This window comes from Carcharhinus amblyrhynchos, chromosome 1 (genome assembly GCF_965287045.1).
Source record: "Carcharhinus amblyrhynchos chromosome 1, sCarAmb.v2.hapA, whole genome shotgun sequence".
Classification (NCBI taxonomy): Eukaryota; Metazoa; Chordata; class Chondrichthyes; order Carcharhiniformes; family Carcharhinidae; genus Carcharhinus; species Carcharhinus amblyrhynchos.
In genome coordinates, this window is record NC_137324.1 from 101,780,200 (window position 1) to 101,803,639 (window position 23,440).

The following is a 23,440-nucleotide window of genomic DNA, read 5'->3' on the forward strand; positions in this document are numbered from 1 at the left end:
AGTAATGTTATTGAATATTAAGGGGAGATGGTTCATTTTTTTTGTTGGAGTTGGTCACTGCCTGACATGTGTGTGGCACAAATTTACTTATCAATTATCAACCTTCACCTGAATATTAACCAGACCTTGCTGTACATGGACACAGATGCTTCAGTATCTGAGAATGTCTGAATGGTACTGCACATTGTGCAATCATTATCAAACATCCTGACTTCTGACCTTATGAAGGAGGGAAGGTCATCGATGAAGCAGCTGAAGTTGGTTGGCCCTTGGACACTACCCCTGAATGCACTGTTGAAAACAAGATGTTTACAATTTCAGTCAATTTCCTTTCACAGACTTCCTGTTCCTATTATAAAATCCATATCTGAAAGGTTGAAACCTCCCACAAATGGAGGTTATCATTGACAGAAACTTAACTGGACTGGCCATCTAAATTTTGCAGCTATAATCCAATTGGATTAGATCACTGCCCTTGTTTAACTAAAGGTAAGTTAATATTGTTGAGTTAGTTCAGTTTGAATGATTTGGGTACAGATAGGTGGTTATGTTCCTTCTAGAAAAAGAGTCCCATATAGAGGCTGAACTTGATGCAGTATGACCCAAAGGAATCTCACCTCGATATTACTTGCGATTAGAGTAAGGAAGAATGTATCCTTTTGCAGCTATCTGAGAGAGTGGTGTCAGTAAAATTGCTGCAAGTAACCTTTGGTTTCCATTGAGGAGGTGCTGAGATGGCACAGCTAATTATCATCTTTAAGTCCAAATTGATTGAATGTATGAATATGACCAGCAGTGTGAATGAGGTTGCTTTGTTGGCTACAAGTCCCCTTATGTTTCCACACAGTTAGCATTGCTAACTCTGGCTTGACAGACTCCTGGAAATTTGATCATGAGACATTTGGTCACATAGCATGGCGTTCAATCATCTAACACTTGCCCACAATTTACAAATGTTATTGCATTTAATTTAGTTTTTCCCTTATTCCTTCATACGATGTGAGTGAGACTGGTTAGGCCAGTATTTCTTGCCTAGAAGTAGTGGTGAGCCACATTCTTGAATCATTGCAGGCCATGTGGCACAAGTATATCCACAATGCTGTTAGGGAGGGAGTTCCAGGATTTTGATCCAACGGCAGGGAACAAATGGCAATATGGTTCCAAGCTATGGTGAATGGCTTGGAGGGAACTTGGAGGTGATGATATTCCCATGCATCTGCTGCCCTTGTCCATCTATATGGTAGAGGTCCCAGGTTTGGAAGGCGCTTTTGAAGTTGAGTGTCCAAGTACCACTTGAGTATTTTTGAATAAAATATTTTTCTTTTTTGTAGTGAGATGAATAATACAACTTCTAATTCAAGTTCAAATATCATGTTCTGAATCCATTTGAAGAAAATGTTCCCCAAAGCTCATGGCTGTAACAGACTGGAGAGAGGCCAGCTTTGTGATTAATGTTTTGTAATTCATTGCCTCTTTCTAGTTCTGCAGTGGAGTATTTCTTTGTTCAAATATATTTTGCATATTTTGTTGATAATTGAAGTTGTTACTGTCATTTAACCTGTCCCTAATATAATTATTAAATAGCTTGATACCAAATTGTGTTTATTATGTTGGGCGTTTTACTGGGTTAAAGTTTAAAGTTTATTATTAGTGTCACAAGTAGGCTTACATTTACACTGCAGTCAAGTTACTGTGAAAATCTCCCAGTCGCCACACTCCGGCGCCTGTTTGGGTACAGTGAGGAAGAATTTAGCATGGCCAATGTACCTCATCAGCATGTCTTTTGAACTGTGGGAGGAAACTGGAGCACCAGGAGGAAACCCACGCAGACATGGGGAGAATGTGCAAACTCCGCAGACAGTGACCCAAGCCAGGACTCGAACCCAGGTCTCTGGAGCTGTGAGGCAACAGTGCTAACCACTGTGTCACCATGCCACCATTAATTAAGTTATATAAATGCAAATAATTGCTTTTACATTTAGGAAGTTTTTGCAGCTTGTTGATACTTTGCTTTAATATTTTTATTCATTTTGAAGTATTATTTATGTATGCTGTTGATGAAGCAGAAGAATCCTTTACCTTGTAGGTTATTGATATTCTTACTCGTGACAAAGAAGAGCACCACAAAAAACATGAGGAGGAGCTGAAGAAACTAAAGCGAGTGGCCGAAGAGGAAAAGCTTCGCCTGAAGGAGCAGCTGATGAAAGGATTGGAGGAGCTGGTAAAGAAACACACCACTGAAATTAAGGCAGTCCAGACCTCAATGGAATTAGAAAGAAGACAACTGCAAAAGGTACACACTGTATCTGAGTGTTTTCCTGACCGTACTGTATTGAATGTGCCTTATTAATATTTAGATGATGAATATTTATTAAGCTAAGAATGTATGGTGCCATGATCTAAAATATCATAGGATCTAGCTTTGAATATCATCCTTATCCTCCTCTGGACTCCTCTAGCGGTAAACTAGCAGCTTAAGTTGGAGACCACCCCTGTCTAGCTGGATTGCAATGATCTTTTTAGCTTCCCCTGTTCTTCGGCTCAGCTAATGTGGGAAGTACAAATGTTGCAGGAATGCTGTTTGGAATATGGGGTTCGGCCATACTGTCGGAGCTGAGTAACAAGACAAATTAGTCTGTATATAACCCGTTTGTGAATGCTTACAATATGCCTAATGGCAGGTGGGAGGCATGGCAGAGTGTCCTTGTCAGCCTTACTGGAGAAGGCAGTGACAAACCACTGCAATATTTTTGCCAAGCGCAATCATGGAGCAATCCAATGGAAGTCCATGGTCACCATTGCCCTCTTTGGCATGTACCTAAAGGAGGTGGAATATCTAGCACTTTGCTACTTTGTGCTGCCCCCATTTAGTGACCCTTATGAAAGCTGACACAACAAAGAGTGAATCAGACAGCAAGCCATTGGGCATAAAAATCAGGATTTGCACCGGGTGTCAAGTGCTCCTACCATTTGAACTACTGGGTCACCTTATGTCAATTCATTTTATGGTAAATCTTGACATGAGGCTATTTGTCTGCTGGCAACAAAAGTCATGGTGCTTATTTCAGAAAGTGTCTCTGGCTGGAAGCTCAATATAGCGTGATATTTAGAATATGAAAACACTGCTGTGGGTAATTGCATCTGTTTCAGTTATTGTAATGAAACTAATTTTTGGAAACATTTTTGGACAATTAACGTAGCAGTACTTTCAGGCAAATTTGATTCCATGAATTGATAATATGAAGCGTTTCTACAAGAATTAATATGTCTATTGCAGGAACTACAGAATCAATTAGATGAAATTAACATCAAAGTTGGGAATGAAAGACGACAGCTGGAAAACGAAAAGGAGGAGCTTTACAATAAACTGCAGGAGTCACTACAGCAGGTGAGCTCTAACAGAGGTGCATTATTGTAGGTGAGGACCAACCTAATCTCATGTTGCTTACTCAGCATTGATTGACTTTCTAGATTTCCAAGATGGAAAGCTTAATGAAGCAGAGCAATAAGGGCACAGAACAAGCTGACTCCTATTCTGTTCACTTGAACGATAGTCACAGGAAATTACTGCGGGAGCAAGAACAGGCACTCGACCAGATATCAAAGTTGCAGGTGAGAAATGCATGAAAAAGTGATCAAGAGATATGGTAATTTAGCTAAAAGTGGGTATTTATTGGAATGCAGAGGGAGGCAACAGGAAAATTGTGGCTCCAAAAAGAATGTTATAAAATCTTGCTCATATTTGTAAACAAATCAAAATGTACGTCCATTCAGTTGGAAAAAACCTTTTTTTAAAACCCAGTAACTTATTAGACTGATGATAAATCTAGCATTTGAAACAAAGACAAATATCAACCTAGGTTCCATATCTGATAGGAAGCTACCAGCAGGCTTACTGAAAGTTTAAATGTGTTTGTTTAGGTAAACTTAATTGGTCGGTTTGTGAGCAATCTTCAAAGCTATAATGCAGATTAGCCATTTCTGATCAATCAAAATACCGCAGATGCTAGAAATTTGCAAAATGCTGAAATACACAGCAGGTCAAGCAGCATCTGCGGAGGCAAATGGAGTTCATGTTTGGGATTTAATCACTCCTGCTTTGGTGGGAAGGTGGCAGACAGACCTGTGTAATCGTGGGGAAGGCCACACAGTGCATTGCTAATGGCAGGATCACTGACCATCATTTAGTCAGCGACGTGAATGAACGAGGAACCTGCCTGTTTGAGTCACTGTCTGTGTGGAGTTTGCACATTCTCCTCATGTTTGCGTGGGTTTCCTCTGGGTGCTCTGATTTCCTCCCACAGTCCAAAGATGTGCAGGTTAGGTCAATTAGCCATGCTTAAATTGCCCCTTAGTGTCCTGTTATGTGTAGGTTAGTGGAATTAGTGGGTAATTGTCTAGGGATATGGGGGCAGGGCCTGGGTGGGATTGTGGTCAGTGCAGACTTGATGGGCTGAATGGCCTCTTTCTGCACTGTAGGGTTTCTATGATTTCTATGAAAAAGTGATGAGATAACAAAAAATAGAAGAGGTAGTTAGTGAAAGAGTAACAGTTAACATTATAGATTGAATGGTATATATGTGAATTCACAAAGCATTCAGAACAAAATTGGAAATTAAAAGTGTGAGTAATAACAGAGAGATGCACCTATGTACCCATTGCAAAGTGGGTCACTGGCCAATCAATTTAGAAGTGCCCATTCTAGTCATAGCATGCTGCTGGCGAGTTAAATGAGGAGAGATTGGGACTTTTCCCCTCCTGCGATGTTCTCCAATAATTGCAAACATCTTTCTCCTTGTAGGGTTTGATTTCAGAGTGAAGTGTTCTGATTTCCATTCACTTCAATGTTGATCAGGCTGCTTGATGCTCATGACTAAATACTGCCTCAATGCCCTTACATTTTCATCTGTTTCCATGAGAAACACATGTTCGATGAAATGACCACTAAGCTCCAATCGCTTATATTTTCAATGAACACATGGATCACTTGTTATATTTGAATCTGCTTCTAACAATTTCCTTATATACCTTAATACATTCCAACCAGTGTTCAAATTCTCCTTTGAAATGGAAAAGTCTAATAAGATCCATTTCCTCCCGTGTGTTAGTCAGTGAATCAGCTAATGGGTTCACCAACATTGTCCACTGTAAGCCTATCTTCACTGATCAGTATGCATTTTGGGGTTCTTACATCTCCAAGCGCTTTTATAGCACTATAAGATTGACCTTATTAGTATTCTTGTAAATAGAATCAAGCATGCAAGCTTGACGCCAAAGTAAAGCACATCAAAGCTGTCCTGTGTGATAATGGCAACCTTAATCAGATCATTGCCATATAAAGTGCATACCAACTAATTACTCATAAATGTGCCAAATGCTGCCACTTTCAGACCACGAAAGTGTCCAGTTATCTCAAAATACTCTAGAAGGTTCAGGTATGTAACATATATGAGAAACAGTGAAGCTAGCTGTTTCACACTGCTATTATGCAGTAGCAACATGAATGGTATTCTCGGATACTGCCACCAAGCCAAAAAGATATTCTTCCTGCCACCCAAATAAAGAATGTGGTCAATGAATTTCAGTGTTGGTGTAATGTCGTTATATAGGCTATATGCCCCAAAGACTGGCAGATCATGTCAAACATGTTCATGTCACCATAGGCAAGTACTCAACCAGCTTATGCTTACAGAACATAATGGCTGGCATTAAACAGCACTTGCTGCGCAACCCAAAGTGTGCTAAGAGTGACACTAGCAACTAATCTAAGTTTATCATTCAGGCTGGAAATGACATTCACTGGAAGCTATGTATACTCACACACTGGAACATGTTCCGTGCAGGCAAAAGAACATGTCCAGACGTTGCGCCATTTTTGAATTAAGTAGAAGCATAGAGGCAATAGCTCCCTGGTGCATTCTCCAGGGCAATATCTCAACCAATCAGAGCTGACTTGCCAACCAATATGCTTTCCTCGTGGTGTATAAATTATTGCTCCCTTTGAAATTTTCCATTCTTGCATTTGTCCCGATTGGTGTAAGATGAAAAGCTTCAATAGGATGCCTCTTTTCTATGTCCCTTTGCAAACTCTTTGTATCTTTTTCACAAACTGCTTACCTTCTTACCTTCACCAAAGTTGACTACAATGTAGTCAATCCTTTCACCAAAATCATTAATATGGATTATAAATCATTAAGGCCTCAGCTGTGGTGCCTATGACACTCCATTAATTACATACTTCCAGTTGAAAATGATCCAGTTATCGAAGCTCTCTGTTTCCTGGTACTTGATCAATTCATTCTAATACACCACCCCAACAATGTGAGCTCTCATCTTGTATAGTAATGTGGCACCTTATTAAGCATCTTTTGGAAATTCAAATACATTACCATATCTATCAGTTCCCCTTTATCCATTCTGATTCTTACATTCTCAAAGAGCTCTAATAGATTTGTCAAAAAAGATTTATCTTTCATAAAACCACATTGATTCTGCCTGATTACATTGTGATTTTCTAAATGTTCTGTGACTATCTCTGAACTTCCTAGTGGGTTCTAACATTTTCCTGATGACATGCATTAAGTTAACTGGCCTATGGTCTCTTGCCATTTCTTTTATGACCCTTCGTTGGTCTTTAGTTCCCTTAGTTTTCCCTTTTTCTACTGCTGGTGATTCTTTTAAATTCCTCCCTCCCTTTTGCTTTTTGATTTTTACTATTCATGGGATGCTTTTTATGTCTTCTAAGGAGAAGACAGATACAAAATGCTTATTCAAATTCTCTGCTATTTCTTTGTTTCCCATTATTAATTCTCCAGTCTCCCACAACAATCTTTGAACCTTGCATTCTCTTTTTTTCACCCTATACCAATTTGCTCATGGCTCAGGCTGCAATTCAGAAACCTTTTGAGTTCTACCATTCAATTTAGCTCCTAGTTGCCCATACTTTCTCAGCAGAACCTCTTTCATACCTCTACTTATATCATCGGTACCCATGTACACCGCAACAGCTGGATCCTTGCTCTCCCATTCCAAGTTCTGCAGCCCCAAGGACAGGTCCTTGAACCTGGCACTGGACAGGCAACACAGCCTTTGGGCTGCATGCTCTTTGCTCTGAGGACAGTATCTATTCCCCCAAGCTATACAATCCCTCAACTACAACCCCATTCTTTTTAACTGTTCAATTGAATGGCTTCCCGCACCATGCTGCTGTGGTCAGTTTACTCTTCTCCCATCCACAAGTCCCAGTACAACAGTTGCAACACATCAGCTGACCTGCCAACTTTATTGTGTTTTACTTAATTTATTAGGTTTCAAGTTTAGAAATACTCAGTGATTTCTTTTGTAGTTATTTTAAGTAAGTTAACTAATTAAACTATAAATTTAATACAACGCTTGTATCATCCCAGTACCAACTTAAACTACATGGAATTAAGCTCTTTTGTCTATGTTTGGACAAGGCTATAAGGAGATCTGATGCCAAGGTGGAATCCAAACTGAGGTTCAGTGAACAGGTTGTTGCTGAGTAAGTGCCACTTGATAGCACAGTCATTGAAAGCTCTCATCACTTTGCTGATGATGGAGGGGAGACTGAGTGGTAATTGGCTGGGATGCATTTGTCCGCCTTTTGTGGACAGGAAACAGCTGGGTAATTTTCCACATCTTTGGACTTGTGGTGCCAGTAATGTAGCTGTCTTGGAGTGGCATAGCTTGAGGCAAAATCTGGAGCACAAGCTTTTGGCACTACAGCTAGAATGTTGAGAGGGCCATTGTTCTTTCCATGGTCTTCTTCTCAGGCAGTCCCTCAGAGTCGAGGATGACTTGCTTCCACACTCAAACTAGTTCTCGGGAGACTGAAGAGTGAAATGTGTGACCTAAAGTTTCTGTCACAGGTGGGGCCGAAGGTATGTGGGGTGCCTGCATTGCCACCTCCTGCTTTCACTGTTGACACTTGGCTTCAGTTTGCTCTTGATGATGAAACTAGGTGTTCAGCTCCTTCCTTGATGCTTTTCCTTCACTTCTGATGGTCTCATGCTAGCACTTCCCAGGTATTGCTAAGGATGTTGCCCTTTCCGAAGGAGGCTTTGAGAGTGTCTTTTCGGTCCCTGGGCAGCAGTGGGGTGGGGCCTTTTGTACTTGGGCCACAGGCAATCTTGACTACTAAAGAAACATCACGCGTCATAGTTGTTGATTAACTGCAGGATCTCCTGCATTTTCTCCACCCACTATCTGTTCTTTAGGCAGCAGATTTTTTGCTGGACGTTAGCCTTCAGATTTCTGTAGAGTTGCTTTCTTGCTCTCAAGTTGCTGCTTCAGGTTCAGAAAAGCCTTGTGCTTGCATCTTATCAGTTCCAGGATCTTCAGTTTGTTCTCATCAAAGCAGAACAAAGAACAATACAACACAGGAACAGGCCCTTTGGCCCTCCAAGCCTACACGGATCATGTGTTCCTAACTAGATCATCCATTTGTATCCCTCCATTCCCAGTCTGCTCATGTGGCTATCTAGATAAGTCTTAAATGATCCTAGCATGTCTGCCTCAACCACCTTGCTTGGTAGTGCATTCCGGCTCCCCACCACCCTCTGTGTAAAAAATGTCCCCCACATATCTGTATTGAACCTTGCCCCCTTTACCATGAACTTGTGTTTGTCACTTCTGACCTGGGAAAAAGCTTCCAACTGTTCCCCCTATCTATGTCCTTTGTAATTTTATAAACTTCTATTAGGTCATCCCTCAACCTCCATCTTTCCAGGAAGAACAACCCTAGTTTACTCAATCTCAGTTCATAGCTGATACCCTGCATACCAGGCAACATCCTGGTAAACCTTTTCTGCACTCTCTCCAAAGCCTCCATTCCTTCTGGTAGTGTGGTGACCAGAACTGGATGCAGTTTTCCAAATGTGACCAAACTAATGCTCTATATAACCGCAACATCATATGTCAACTTTTATACTCTATGCCCCGTCCAATAAAGGCAAGCATGCCATATGCCTTCTTCACCACCTTTTCCATCTGTGCTGCCATCTTTAAGGATCTATGGACTTGCACACCCAGATCCTTCTGTGTGTCTATACTCCTGATGACTCTGCCATTTATTGTATAACTCCCTGCATCAGATCAACCAAAATGCATCACTTTGCATTTGTCTGGATTAAATTCCATCTGCCATTTTTCCACCCAGTTTTCCAGCCTATCTACATCCTGCTGTAATCTCTAACAATGCTCATTACTTTCTGCAACTCCAGCAATCTTTGTGTCGTCTGCAAACTTACTAATCAGATCAGCTACATCTTCTTCCAAATCATTTATATATATCACAAACAGCAGAGGTCCATTACAGAGCCCTGCGGAACACCACTAGTCACAGACCTCCAATCAGAAAAAAGCCCCTCCACTGCTATCCTCTGTCTTATATGGCCAAGCCAATTCTGTACCCATCTTGTAGTTCACCTTTGATCTCGTGAGATTTAACCTTTTGCACCAGCCTGCCATGAGGGACTTTGTCAAATGCTTTACTAAAATCCGCCATCAATCATTTGTGTCACCTCCTCAAAAAACTCAACCAAATTTGTGACGCATGTCCTCCCTCGTACAAAACCATGTTATCTATCGCTAATGAGACTATTCAGTTCTAAATGTGTATAGATCCTATCTCTAAGAATCTTCTCCAACAATTTCTTTATCATGGACATCAAGCTCACTAGCCTATAATTACCTAGGTTATCCTTGCTAACCTTCTTAAACAACGGGACCACATTTGCTATCCTCCAATCCTCTGGCACCTCACCTGTGTCCAGTGAATAGACAAAGATTTCTGTTAAAGGCCCAGCAATTTCACCTCTTGTCTCTCTTAGTAATCTGGCCCTGGGGATTTATCTACCGTAATGCTTCCTAAAACACCTAACACTTCCTCCCTTATAATTGCGATTTGTTCTAATGTTCTCATATCCCTCTGAGACACAATCAATCAATGTGTCCCTCTCCTTTGTGAATACTGATTCGAAGTATTCTTTTAGGATCTCACCTACTTCCTTGGGTTCTAAGCATAATTCGCATCCTTTGTTCTTGAGAGGTCCAACTCTATCTCTGACAACCCTCTTGTTCCTAATATATGTATAAAATGCCTTGGAATTCTCCTTAATCCTGTCTGCCAAGGACATTTCATGACCCCTTTTGCCCTTCTAACTCCCCGTTTGAGTTCTTTTCTACTTTCTCTGTATTCCTGGAAACATTTTACAAATTCCTTCTCGTCCGAACCCCCAGCCCTAAGGGATTTCCGGTCTATATGAGGGAAATTAAAGTCTCCCACTTCAACAACCCTATTTTTTCCATACCTGCCCAGAATCTCCTTACATAACTGTTCCTCAACTTCCCGTGGGCTGTTGGGAGGCCTGCAGTATACCCCAGCAAAGTGACTGTGCCATTCCTGAATCTGAGCTATACCCATAGTTTCTCGCTCCATGATCCTTCCAAATTACCCACCCTCTGTACTGCTGTAGTATGCTCCCTAACCAGTATTGCTCCTCCCCTCTTCTAGCCCCTCCTCTGTCTTGCCTAAAACATTTATACCCAGAATATTCAGCTACCAGTCCTGTCCTTCTTTTAACCAAGTCTCTGTCACTGCAACCACATCCAAGTTCCATGCATGCATTAAGGCTCTAAGTTCATCTGTCTTGCCCATTACGCTCCTTGTATTAAAGCAGATGCACTCCAGATCTCCAGGCCTACTGAGTTCATCCTCCCCCAGATTGCTCTCCCTCTTAGGTAGCCTTGTCCTGGCCCCATGCTCATCACCAGTCTCTGTGCTTGCTGACCTATTGTTCTGATCCCCATCCCCCTGCCAGATCAGTTTAAACCCACCCGCACCACACTAGCAAACCTCCCAGCCAGGATATTGGTGCCCCTCCAGTTCAGGTGTAACCCGTCCTTCTTGTACAGGTCCATCCTCACTGGAAGACTTCCCAGTGATCCAAGAATCTGAAACCCTCTCAGTTCTTTAGCCACGCGTTCAGCTGCACAATCTTCCTGTTCCTAGCTTCACTAGCACATGGCACTGGGAGTAGTCCAGAGATTGCTATCCTAGAGGTCCTGCTTTTTAGCCTTCTATCTAACTCCCTAAATTGCTCTTGCAGGACCTCCCTGCTCTTTCTGCCTACATCATTGGTACCAATGTGGACAATGATGTCTGCCTGATTACCCGCTCCTTTTAGGATGCTTCCAACCCACTCAGAGACATCCAGGACCCTGGCACCAGGGAGGCAGACTACCATCCTGGAGCCTCGTTCATGCCCACAGATCTGCCTGTCTGTGCCTCTAACTATTGAGTCCCCCACTACTATTGCTCTCCTATTCTCCCCCTTTCCCTTCTGAGCCACAATCTGGCCCAATTCCGTGCCAGAGACCTGGTGACTGTGGCTTACCAGCACCCCCCACCTCCCCCTTCCCCCACCCCCACCCCCACCCCAACCCCCTGCCCCCCCACCCCCACCCCCACAGTATCCAAAACGGTATACTTATTTTGGAGGGTAAACAACCACAGGGGATCCCTGCACTGAATACTTCCTCCCCTCCCCTCTCCTGACTATCACCCAGCTAGCTTCATTTTTAGATGTTGCCACTGCCCGATAACTGCTATCTATCACTCCCTCTGCCTCCTGAATGATCTAAGTTCATCCAGTTCCAGCTCCAATGCCCTAAGGCGGTCTGTGAGGAGCTGGAGTTGGGTGCACCTCCCACAAATAATGTCAGCAGGGTAATTAATGATGACCCTTGCCTCCCACATTCTGCAAGAGGAGTACTGAACTGCTCTAACTGCCATCCTGTCCACCCAAAAAAGGTAAGAAGAGTTAGAAAAAGAAATAAAAGCTTACCTGCTCTCACACCAAGTCTTTTTTTAAGGTTAGAGGAGGAGGGAGGATCTTGGACTTCTTCACTGTTCAAATTTATTAGGTAAAATAAAATTACCAGGCCTCCCCAAGGCCGACTTCCAGTTTCCTGCTGCTCTGAAAATAAAGCTTCAAGAAAGTAAGTTAAAATCAAAAACTCAGCTTACCTTCAAGCTCTCCTCTCCAAATTCGCCCCCCTCTCTGCCTGCTCCACTGGAAGAATGAGGTCAAAACTTAGTCTTGGTGTCTCCTGATCGAGTGACCAACATCTTTTCACAGGGGCTGATTATGGAGGCCTTGAGGGCAGACTAGATCTTGTGGACATCCTGCATCTCTGGATCACAGGGTGTTGTCAGGTTGGCAGTGAGGCACTAGCTGAATGGAGCTCTCTTATCAGGGACTTTGAGTGCCTCAGCCTTGATTTGTCCAATGGCACTATTTCTGTTGCTGTCACTCGGCTATATTGTGTCGCTCACAGAGCAGATTGGACAGTGGTCTGCCAGCAGTCATCAGTTCCAGTCTTTATGTGGGCGATAAGCACGTCCTGGCAGTCCCTCACTTGGACAATGACGTCAAGCAGGAGCCAGTGCTTAGACCAAGAGTGTTGCCATGAGGTCTTATATTTGTCTCTGTGATGGAACAAGATGTTGGTTATGACAAGCCGTCTTCTAGACATTGTGTCAGGAGTAGGGTACCATTGGCATTGGATTTCCCTATCCCCTCTCTGCTGATGACACCTCCCCAGAGATATGTGTCCTTTCAACTCTAGCATTGAAGCCGCCAAGGAGGACCAGCTTGACACCTGTTGGGACTCAGGTTAAGGATTAAAGGTTGAATTCATCTGTGACTTCCAGCTTTGGGCTGTACACACTGAGGACTGTAGTGCATGGGTTCTGGGCTAAGGTAAGCTAAAGGGTCATGAGACATCCACTTATCCTGCAAGGGGAGTCTGAGACAGCCAACTAATTTGTTTTTAATGGTGGAGCCAACCCCATGGAAGTGGCAACCTTCTTCTGGTTTATCTTTCCAGAAGAAAGTATTACTGACACATTGTCCCTTGAGCTGGCCTTCTTGTGCTTGCCAGGCCTTGCTTGGAATGGTGACATCAAACTTTGAGCCTGTGGGCAGTGGTAGCCATATGCCATTCCTGTCTGTTGCAGGGGTGTCCATGAGGGTCCTGACATACGTTTTAAGGGGTGGAAAATGCCCGTGTTCAAGTTCTTTAATGTGGGATGGCTATCACATGGGCTTGACAGAGCAGGGCCTTGGTCTAGTGGCAAGACCATGCAAAATGAATGGAGACCAGGCACTGCTGTATGGACCATGGACATACAAACACAGATACTCCTATTGTCCTCCTTTCTACTACCCACAGACCTCTGTCCCTAAGATTCATAAATGCAGTGGCGCCTGCTCTCCTCACTGGAGCCTCTCTCTTAACATCGCTCTTTACAGGCTCACTCTCCTCGCCTGAGTCTTGCTCTTTATAGTCTGCTCTCCTTGTTAAAGTCTCACTCTTGATATACTGCTCTCCTCATTGAGTCTTGCCCTTTACTTGATTTGATTTGATTTATTATTGTCACATGTACTATAATACAGTAAAAAGTATTGTTTCTTGCACGCTATACAGACAAAGCATACCATACATAGAGAAGGAAATGAGAGAGTGCTGAATGTAGTGTTACAGTCATTGTTAGGGTGTAGAGAAGATCAACTTAATGCAAGGTGGGTCCTTTCAAATGTCTGACAGCAACAGGGAAGAAGCTGTTCTTGAGTCGGTTGGTACATGATTTCAGGCTTTCCTTGCTGAATCTTGTTCTTTATACCCCACAGTCTTCACTGAGTTTCACTCTTTATATGCCCGCTCTCCACATTAAAGTCCCTTTCTTTACACCCGCTCTCCTCACTGGAGTGTCACTATTATCTTACTATATCCCCCACTATTCTCACTGAAGTCTTGCTCTTTATGCCCCCACTCTCCTCGTTCTTTACAGATATTATGTAAGAATGAATCAAGTTAGGTGAATACCGGCATGTGTGATACTCAGGACGAGGCCATGATGGAAACTCACTCTGCACTTCTGACTGAATGTGGTCACAAATGCCTCCGCCTTTGCTTTCGCAGTGATGTGCGAGACTGCAGCATTACTCAGGATAGGGCTATTCGTGGTATCTCCTCCTCCAGTTAGTTGTTTAATTGCCCACTACCATTCACGACTGGATGGGGAAGGACTGCAGAGTTTTGAACTGAACCATTAGTTGTAGAATTGCTTAATCCTTATCACCACTTCGGTTTTGGCAAGACTAAGGATTTTGTTTCTGGTTACATTTTCAAGAGAGATAGGGAGATGTGGGTGTGCAAGTAAAGGATTCTATCACAGCACTAGAAAATAGGATATCCCTGGATGTGTTGTATAAAAGTGAAATTCAAATTAATCAAATTAAGAAATGGGAAAAGGAAATAGTTTCATTAGATCACAAACCACCATATAATGGAAGCGGTTGTGAGGCCAAGATTTCAGATAGTTCGTAGAGATAAACAAAAACAGTTTCACTTGACTGGAATATAAGTAATACATTGATTAAAATAGGGAACATTTTTCAGACCTCATCAAAAACAGGGATTGATAACTGATGTGAGAGTACAACGATTGGGAAACTAGCACAGCATAGTTAAGTTTAATGTAAAAATAGAAAGGGAAACTGATCTGCCATAGATAATGCTGCTGCACTGGGAATAGGTCATAGTCAGCAATATAAGGAGTGATGTCACAAATTAACTGCACAGAAAGGTTACAAAACAGGTTCGCAGATCAGCAGTGGGGAATCTTCAAAGATGTGAGGCACAGATTATAAAATAATTGCATTCCATTAAAGCTATAATGGGGTGAGTCAAAAAATAAAGTTCAATTGATAGAAAGGTTGAAACTAAAATTAAACTTAACAGACAGGCAGATGATAAAATTAGGAATAAAATACTAAAAGTGTCATGAGGAATATAGAAACGTGTTGTAATATTGAAAAGGGAGATTAGAAGAAATGTGAATATGAAATAATACATTTTACAAAAGGAAATACTAAAGGCTTTTGTAAGCATTAGGAAAATAAATGATAGAGAGGTTGAAGGCACCCAGTGAAGGGAAGAAACATCTATTTCTAGTGAAATAAGGTTCCGTAAGCAATTAAGAGTCAACTGCATTGCTGTAATCTGGAGTCACATGTAAACCAGACTAGGTAAAGATGGCAGACTTACCAAGAGGGTGTTTATGCCAATTAATGATAATTGTCACAGTCATCGTTACTGAGATGAGTTTTCAATTCCAGCTTTTATTAATTGAATTTAAATTTCACAGCTGCTGTAGTGGGATTTGAACTAATTTCCCGAGAGCATTAGCCAGGGCTCCTGGATTACTAATTCAGTAATGTCATGAGGCCAGCATCTTCACACATACAAACTTTGGACGATGGCAGAACAAACTGAGAAGATTGCTTAAGAAAAAGCATATGAGATCCTTAACTTTGAGGTATAGAGAACAAAAACAAGGAACTATTGTTAAGACAACTGAGGTGTTGCATCACACTTTAGGAAGAATGTTAAGAATATTGAGAAGGTGCAGAAGAGACTTACTAGAATGAATTCTATTCTATGACCAAGGATCAGTGACTTCACGAGATTGGAGAAGTTGGTTATTGTCAGAGCAGAGAAGATTAAGACAGAATTAACAGAGCTTTTCAAAATCATGTATTTTGGATATGATAAATAGGGAAAAAATGTTTCCAGTGGCAGGGGAGTTAGTAACCAAAGGATTCAGATTGAAGGTGTTTGGTGAAAGAACCCGAAGTGACAGAAGGGAAAAACGATATGTTGCAAATTCTTCTGTGTTGCCTGAAAGAATGGTGGAACAGATTCAACAGTACAAATGGAAAATTTCAAAGGGCTCTGGGAAGAGAAGGGGGAGTTGGCTAATGCACCAAAGAGCTGGCATAGGCGTAATGGCCCAAATGGCTTCATTCAATGCAATATCATTCTATGATTTCATTATCATTTTGCAGAATGAAAATGTGGGCGTACTTCATACTGCAATGGAACAGTTGTTAGGGTTAATTATAGAAAATTAATTGTTTCAGATCCCTGTAATTTAAGGTAAAATTAGTGACTATTTAGATAGGAACTGTTAATGATGGGTTGCAGGTATGGATTTGTTAAAAGCAAGCTTTAAAAAACATAATAAAATGCTTTAGGTATAGGATATATTAATTATCAGATGACATACATGAGTTGCCTCACAGTAAGCTCGCTAGAAAAATTCAGACCTATGGTATAAGAGAAAATGTAGCAATCCAGACAGGAAACAATGCACTAAGGATAAGTGTTGCTCAGATTGGAGCATAGATGTTGAAATGGCTTTATTCTCAGCATGTCATTGATTTTGACCTCAATATTGAGATTCCCTGATAGGAAAAAAGTAAGAGGTTTGGCAAACAGTGTAATGAGTATAAAACATTTCAAAAAGACACTAAGATTAGCAGAATGCAGTCAAATGGCAGATTTTAAAATTTATTTGTGTCACAAGTAGGCTTACATTAACACTGCAATGAAGTTACTGTGAAAATTCCCAAGTTGCCACACTCCAGCGCCTGTTCAGGAAAACTGAGGAGCAATTTAGCATGGCCAATGCACCTAACCAGCACCTCTTTCAGACTGTGGGAGGAAACCGGAGCACTGGAGGAAACCCACACAGACACGGTGAATATGCAGAATCTGCGCAGTGACCCAAGCCAGGAATCGAACCTGGTCCCTGGCGCTGTGAGGCAACATGCTAACTACTTTGTCACCATGCTGCCCTTGTGTATTCTGATTTGGAAAGTGTGAGTAAAAATCTTGGATGGACAATTGAAGAATAGAGCATAAATTCATTAAGAAGACACTAAAGCGGTAACTGTATAGGAAGACCCAAGGTTCATAAATGTATTCAAAAATATAAATGCAGGTAGATATGCCCATTTAAAAAAAACTTCATTTCATCAGCCTCTGACTGTAACTTTGATATGATTCGGTGAAAAGATTGCATTCTGCTATTTGTTCGGGAGTTTTCTTCACCAGAAGTTACAAACAAAAATCAGAGAGAACCAGATATAGGGAGTTCCTCTAGTCGCAACTTCACAGGATTTCTGCATTTCTGGAAGGTGCAACGCCAATAGAAGAGGTATACCGGCCTTCTGAATGATGGAAGAAGATACAATGTGGAAATGGAGAGCGTGGGAGAGTGAAATTTATTTTGTCTGTTCTGGCAAAGAACTGGAACAGACACAAAAGACTGAATTGTCCCTTTTGTGTAGACTTTATGGTTCAAGGTCAGAGTGAAATATTTGTGAACGTCAACTTTCATATTGACCCTGTAATAAAATTGCATTCTCAGAATCTGGACGTTTCAGATTCTCATATCACCATAGAGCAAAAAAACAGACTAAATGGACAGAGGAGCAGTGACCTAGGTTTCAAATACAGAAAACAGGAGTTCAAGCAGATACATTCATTAAAGGCCCTCGGCATTCCTCCATCATAACTATAACCTGAGCAGAGAAAGGTAATTGTAAACCTACCAGGAATCAAGAACTTTACTCACTGAGGAATTAAAGACTCCAGTATATTCCAACATTGATACTCCTATGCAAATATAAACAATAGAGTGCAAGTAGATCAAATATTCAGCAATCAGAGGAGCAAATATTATTCATTTATTTATTTGCCCTTTAATTTTCCATGTTGGAAGTCAATTTCCATCTTTCCGCTTTGCGCTTTTCCCCACTCATAAAGAACAAAGATATATCTCCAAGAACATTCAGCATTTCTGAAAATATTCTTCAATTGATTGCAACCAATAAATAATAACCCCTTAAGTGGTAATAGCAAGTCATGTGATCATTTCACTCTTTTGATTGTCATATCAGGAGAAACTGAAAAAGCAGGAGGAACAACATGAAGCTTTGGTTTCATCCTTACAGAAAGAACAGCATAAAATGAGAGATCAACTGTCGCAACAGATAGAGACAAAATGGAAAGAAAAAGTACGGTATGTTACCCTTTTGCAAAAAGTAACACTTTTCTTCCCCTAAAATATATTTATTATAGTCAGTTATGAGGCTTTTATTGGTATTATCACCTCAGAAACTTAACTTCAAAATGTAATTGCTTTTGTAATCAGTTCACATTTTCAATCAACTCTGAATATATTACCGGGTTAACATTTTAATTTCCTTTTTAGCATATATAGGAAAAATAAATTTAATGAAGTTTATTTTCTTGACAGTTGATAAACTGCATCCTGTGGTGTGTTTGAGCATCCTGAATTTCAAGACAAATCCAACTGCAATGCCTCAACATGCAAGTTTGGAACAGGAGCAGGAGTAAGACAGTCTTCCTTGAGCTTGCTCCGCCATGTAAATAAGATTATGGCTGATCTGATTGTGGCCTCAATTTCCTATCTGTCCCATACCTTTTTTACTTCCTTATCAATCAAGAATCTATCTGAACAAATGCACAAATTTGGAGGAGTAGATGTATGCTAAGAAACCTTGGTTTGTTAAATGTAGATGGTGATTCAGAATATTGTTGACACTATTAGGTCACTAAAGTAATGAATAATATTCCTGTCGCAAAATCTGTTTTGTTCCCCTAGAGAAAAGCACCAAATAAAGAAGTTTTAGTTTTAATTCCACCAAAGTAAATGAATAACAAAAATACTACTCCATACAGCTATAAAATTCAAATTTTATGTCTATTTCTTAAAATAAAAAAAATTATGACTATTGGACGCTATGTAAAGCTGTATTGGGAGTTCACGGGTGCAATCTTACCAGCTCATCACGATGGTCATCACCCGAAAGGTAAAAAATAGGGTTCATGCCAGTTTCTCGCCTCTCGTAATCTTACTGGCCCTGGATTTCTGGCATGATCAGCCTGGGTGCAAGGTTGATTTTAATATTTAAATTTGAATTTCCATGTAATTAGTGAGCCCGGGATGCAATCATCCAGTCTCACTTGCTTAAAGGCTTCGCCGGTGAGGATCATGTATGGTCCCCATCAATAGGGACTTGATATGGTGGTCTCGGGGTGATAGCCAGGAGGGCGGAGGCTGATCAGCCAAGTAGCCAGTCATTGCTGAGTTAGGGAGGGGGTTTTGTTGTACAGAACAGAGAGATCTGTGCATGCGTGATTGTGTCCTCTAGACTATGCAGCCAACTTTCCAGCAAGAATAGACTCTGTCCACTCCTTCTACTGGCTGGAATCAGATCGTGCACCAATTTTTGCACTAAGTGGCACAAGATTTCATTTGTGGCCTTGCTGAAAAAATGGATCTGAAACTCTCCCATTTTCATGCTCATCCAACACTTAGAAGTTTTTGGTAATTGAAAGGAATGAAGCACAAATGCATGAATAACTTCTTATTCCAGTTTTTACTTACGTAGAAAATCCTTCAATGGCTACTCAATAGATCTCATTAAAAGTGTCTCAGGTACCTGTAGTCATAGACAAGCACTATATTTTTTAATATTGCATATAAATTAATTGCTCATGGCGATTATGGTACAAATTTCCTTTTTGCTATGATTTTCTGTGTGTAGTGGGGAATTCTGTTTCGGTATTTGGATTACTTTAGAAAGTTCTAAAAAGCAACTTTGATAAGTAAATGCTTGCGAAGGTAAACAAAACTTAGTCTTTAAAGCGTAATAAAATGTTATTTTTAAAACTAGTTTTATTAAAACATAGAAAATACAAAACAAAAACCTACAATAGACAGACAAACAAAATTTTTGGCCGTAGGGGAGATTCAAGATAGGCTCAATGACACAACAACACCACTGAGTTTTCTCTGCAGATCTCCACTTTCATGGCAAAAACTTGAACAATTATGCAATTCAGTTATCTTAGGTTCAACCCAGCAATTAACTTAACATTTAATATTCAACTTGTCAATCTATTCATGACAACATTCTTAAATCAAATTATAACCTGACACCTTAAATAATGGTTCGTCATTTGTTCATTCAACTATCAGAAGCATATTCCTCAATAAAAATGGTTCCTTGTTGCTTATCAATACAAAGCTACATTTTTAACTTATTCGGCATTTTGTAGGGTAGTCAGAACTAGTTTTCTACTCATTGAAGGCCCAGTCATCTAGCAGAATTCCCAGACTAAACTCCCTGATCTCAAATACAAATTTATATAATTTGTATTTTTAAACACTGCATGGCTCATAACTGTACCATTGCATTGTAATCAAGTTTTCGTGTTTTTAGTAAATTCACTGATGCAATTAAATATTGAGTTTTACAATCAATTACTGGCAAACTTATTAGTTTTACATTCATTATTCTAATGCCTGTTTATTTCCAAAACCTTATATATAAATATTAGTGCTTGATATCCCCATGTTGGGTGTTATGTGATTAAATTCCCTTCATCACTGTGTATTGCAGTTTTGTCTGAAGCCGTCAATTTTTCTTTCTTGATTTTTTGATTTGAATTAGCTTACAAGGGAAATAGAGGAAGTTCAAGGTACACTAACAGATAACTAAGAGAGTGTGAAACAAACTAACAGTACAAATTTTTTTTAAAAAAAGAGAGCATTGCATATATGTAATAACTACCATAACCACAGGACATCCCAAACTATTTTACAGCCAAGGAAGTACCTTCAAAGTGTATTCAGTGGTGCAATGTAGGAACAAATAACATGCACCGAAGGAAAGGCTTGCAGAAAAACTAAACACTTACAGAAACTTATTAAACAAAAAAATTGAAGAAATTGGTGTGTGTAAAAGAGACTTAAAATATTCAACCTTTAGGCCAAAAGAAATCTTAATAGTGGTACAGAGAGTGCTTAATGAATTCCTTTTCAAGGCTATCTCATGCTGTAAATGGAGATATTGGGCACAGCATGCCCTTAATTACAACTTGAGATTTTTAACCAACTCCCAACTAGTTCATCCGTAACACAAGGCAGTGCTCGGTGCATCCATGAATAAAATCACTTCTGTAACCAGAAGAAGCAATCACACAATGCCATTATGTTTTGTTATACACCTTATTTCACATCTATTCCATTACTTCCAATCATAAAACCTTGGGCATGAGATTTGTATGATTAGTATGCATCTTGGCATGTTAAAACATGATTGAAATTTAGTTACTGACTCAAAATTTCTTACTGCCCTTCCAACAGAATAATTTGAGTAAAAAATACATCACAACCAATTTAGTAATCTTGTAAGGCTGCATATTTACAGCACAAATGGAAATTTTGTCTTGTTTTAGCAGAAAGTATTGGTTGAAAGGTACTTTACCTAATAACAGCAGAATTTCTTAGGCTAAAAAGAGCATGATATGCTATGGCTCATTGTTTTTGGGAAAAAGTCTTGGTTCCTTTATAATAAAGGGATCATTTTGCCCCAGATATCTTTAGACCTATTCATAGCTCTCAGGGCACCAATCTTCCAGCGCTCTGCTGTCAAAAATTACTGATCATAGATGACTTTGAGCAGGTATTTAATGTGAAGCTCCTTCCTGTTGACATTGTAAAGTGGAAAGAGGACAGAACAAATTGTTATTGATGTTAATGAACATTAGATTTAAAAGGGTGAAGAAAACCTTCAAGGAGAGACTGAAAGACCCTTCTGAGAAACAGAAGCAAGTTTGAGTTCAGACCAAAGAAAGTTTCTCTTTTTAATCAATTCAGTTTCTTTCTTTTTTGAGGGATCCTCCTTCCTCTAGTTTTTATAATTTTGTTACTGTTTCCAATGTGGATAACAAGAATGAAAAAGCTTTATATTTCCATTACATCATCTTGAATTCTCAGTGATAATGTTTGTGATGAAAACACATATGCGACATAAAAGCTTTGGGCCAACTATCTTTCCCTCATTTTGGATTTGTTGCATGGTGGCTCTTTAGTGATACATGACTAATTAAAAAAATGGTACTGTACAAACTTGAGATAATATTTTTTATATGCATTATAAGATGTAGTATTTATACCAGTTAGATGAATGTTATATTGAAATTGTATTATTTTGAGATGTATAATGTTCTGCAACGTTTGAATCTAATTCTAATAATACATCATACACAATGAAACCTGTATAAAGCAGAACTCCCCAAAAAGCATACTCCCCAAAAGCACAGCCACTTATGGGACACTCGCATATTACAAGCTATGCATAGTCTCTTAGTGCACCATTGCCATTTTATAACACAAGGTACGCGCCAGGCATATGTGGAAGTGTGAGGGAAAAGAATAACTTTTGTGCAAAGGAAACTACATTAAATGCATATAATGCCCTATCATAGGGAAAGGAAGATCTCCCTGCCATTATAGATACTAGGTAAAAGATCTGCATTACATTACAGCTTGTTATTGGAGGAAATCAGGAATGGGGACCTGCAATCCCAGGCATGTTCCCTGAGGTCACAGGGCAGATATGGGGCAGAGGAGAGGATTTGCACAGACATTTCAGAGGATTGGACAGGGGTGGCCTGAAGTCTCAGGGAGAGGTTGCTGAAATTGTAGAACATCTGAAAATCATCAGTGGCTACAGAGTTCGGGGACAAAGGGAGACAGGAGAATGGCAGTGGGGCATTGGGCTATGGGGCAGAAATGGAGAATGTTTTCAGTCTTTCCCCATCCACGATTTCTCTTCTTCGGCTCCTTTGGACGGTCTTGTGGTTCTTGGATTTGCTCATATAAGAGCAACTGGTGCAAAACCCCCAAATACGTATCATCAGTTATAGGGGATCCAACCTTCATAAGGTAAGACATGTAGAGCCATGTGATCTGATGTCAAATGACCTGATATCACATGATCCGGTCATGAGATCTAAACATCATGTCAAGGCTCCAGGAATATCCAACTATTACTCCATAATGCATCAGGTACTAATGAACTGCTAACAGCCCCTGCTTACCCAATTCTGCTCATATTTCAGACATTAGCACCTGCAGCACACGGAGGAAAGGGGTTTGGGACAGGGCTTTTCATTATTCCAAACTGTCTGGGATTTGCCATGTACCCCAGCTCTCTCAAAGCCACCTTATTCCATGCAGGCTGCCAACACAGCAGATCCCAGGATAAGGACATAGCCTCCTTGGAAAATGATCCTGAGTTGCCAACACAACAACAGCAAATAAACAAATCACATAATTAGGCATGATCCCAGTGAGAGCAATAAAAAGATGCTGCTCTATAGGAGTTAAAGCTAATCATTAGGCTCAAGCTATTCATTTTTTTATTCATTCATGGGATGTGGGCATTGTTGGTTGTGCCAACATTTAATGTCCATCCCTGAGGGCATTTAAGAGTTAACCACATTGCGTGGACCTGGAATCACATGTAGACCAGATCACACAAGGGCAACAGATTTCCTTCCCTAAAGGTCATTAGTGAACCAGGTGGGTTTTCACGACAGTTGATAATGGTTTCATGGTTATCATTAGACTTTTAATTCCAGAATTTTACTGAACTTTAATTTCATCATCTCCATAGTGGGATTCAAA

General features: G+C 40.4%; 1 protein-coding gene across 1 annotated transcript in view; it reads left to right on the forward strand.

Moving 5' to 3' along the window:
* LOC145349929 (protein FAM184B-like) overlaps positions 1 to 23,440 on the forward strand; it is a 215,271-nt gene that overhangs the window by 145,624 nt on the left and 46,207 nt on the right. Inside the window, exons 5-8 of the mRNA XM_080198605.1 lie at positions 2,087 to 2,293; positions 3,278 to 3,388; positions 3,472 to 3,612; positions 17,835 to 17,956. Coding sequence (XP_080054731.1) covers positions 2,087 to 2,293; positions 3,278 to 3,388; positions 3,472 to 3,612; positions 17,835 to 17,956 — 581 coding nt within the window. The remainder of the gene's footprint in view (positions 1 to 2,086; positions 2,294 to 3,277; positions 3,389 to 3,471; positions 3,613 to 17,834; positions 17,957 to 23,440) is intronic.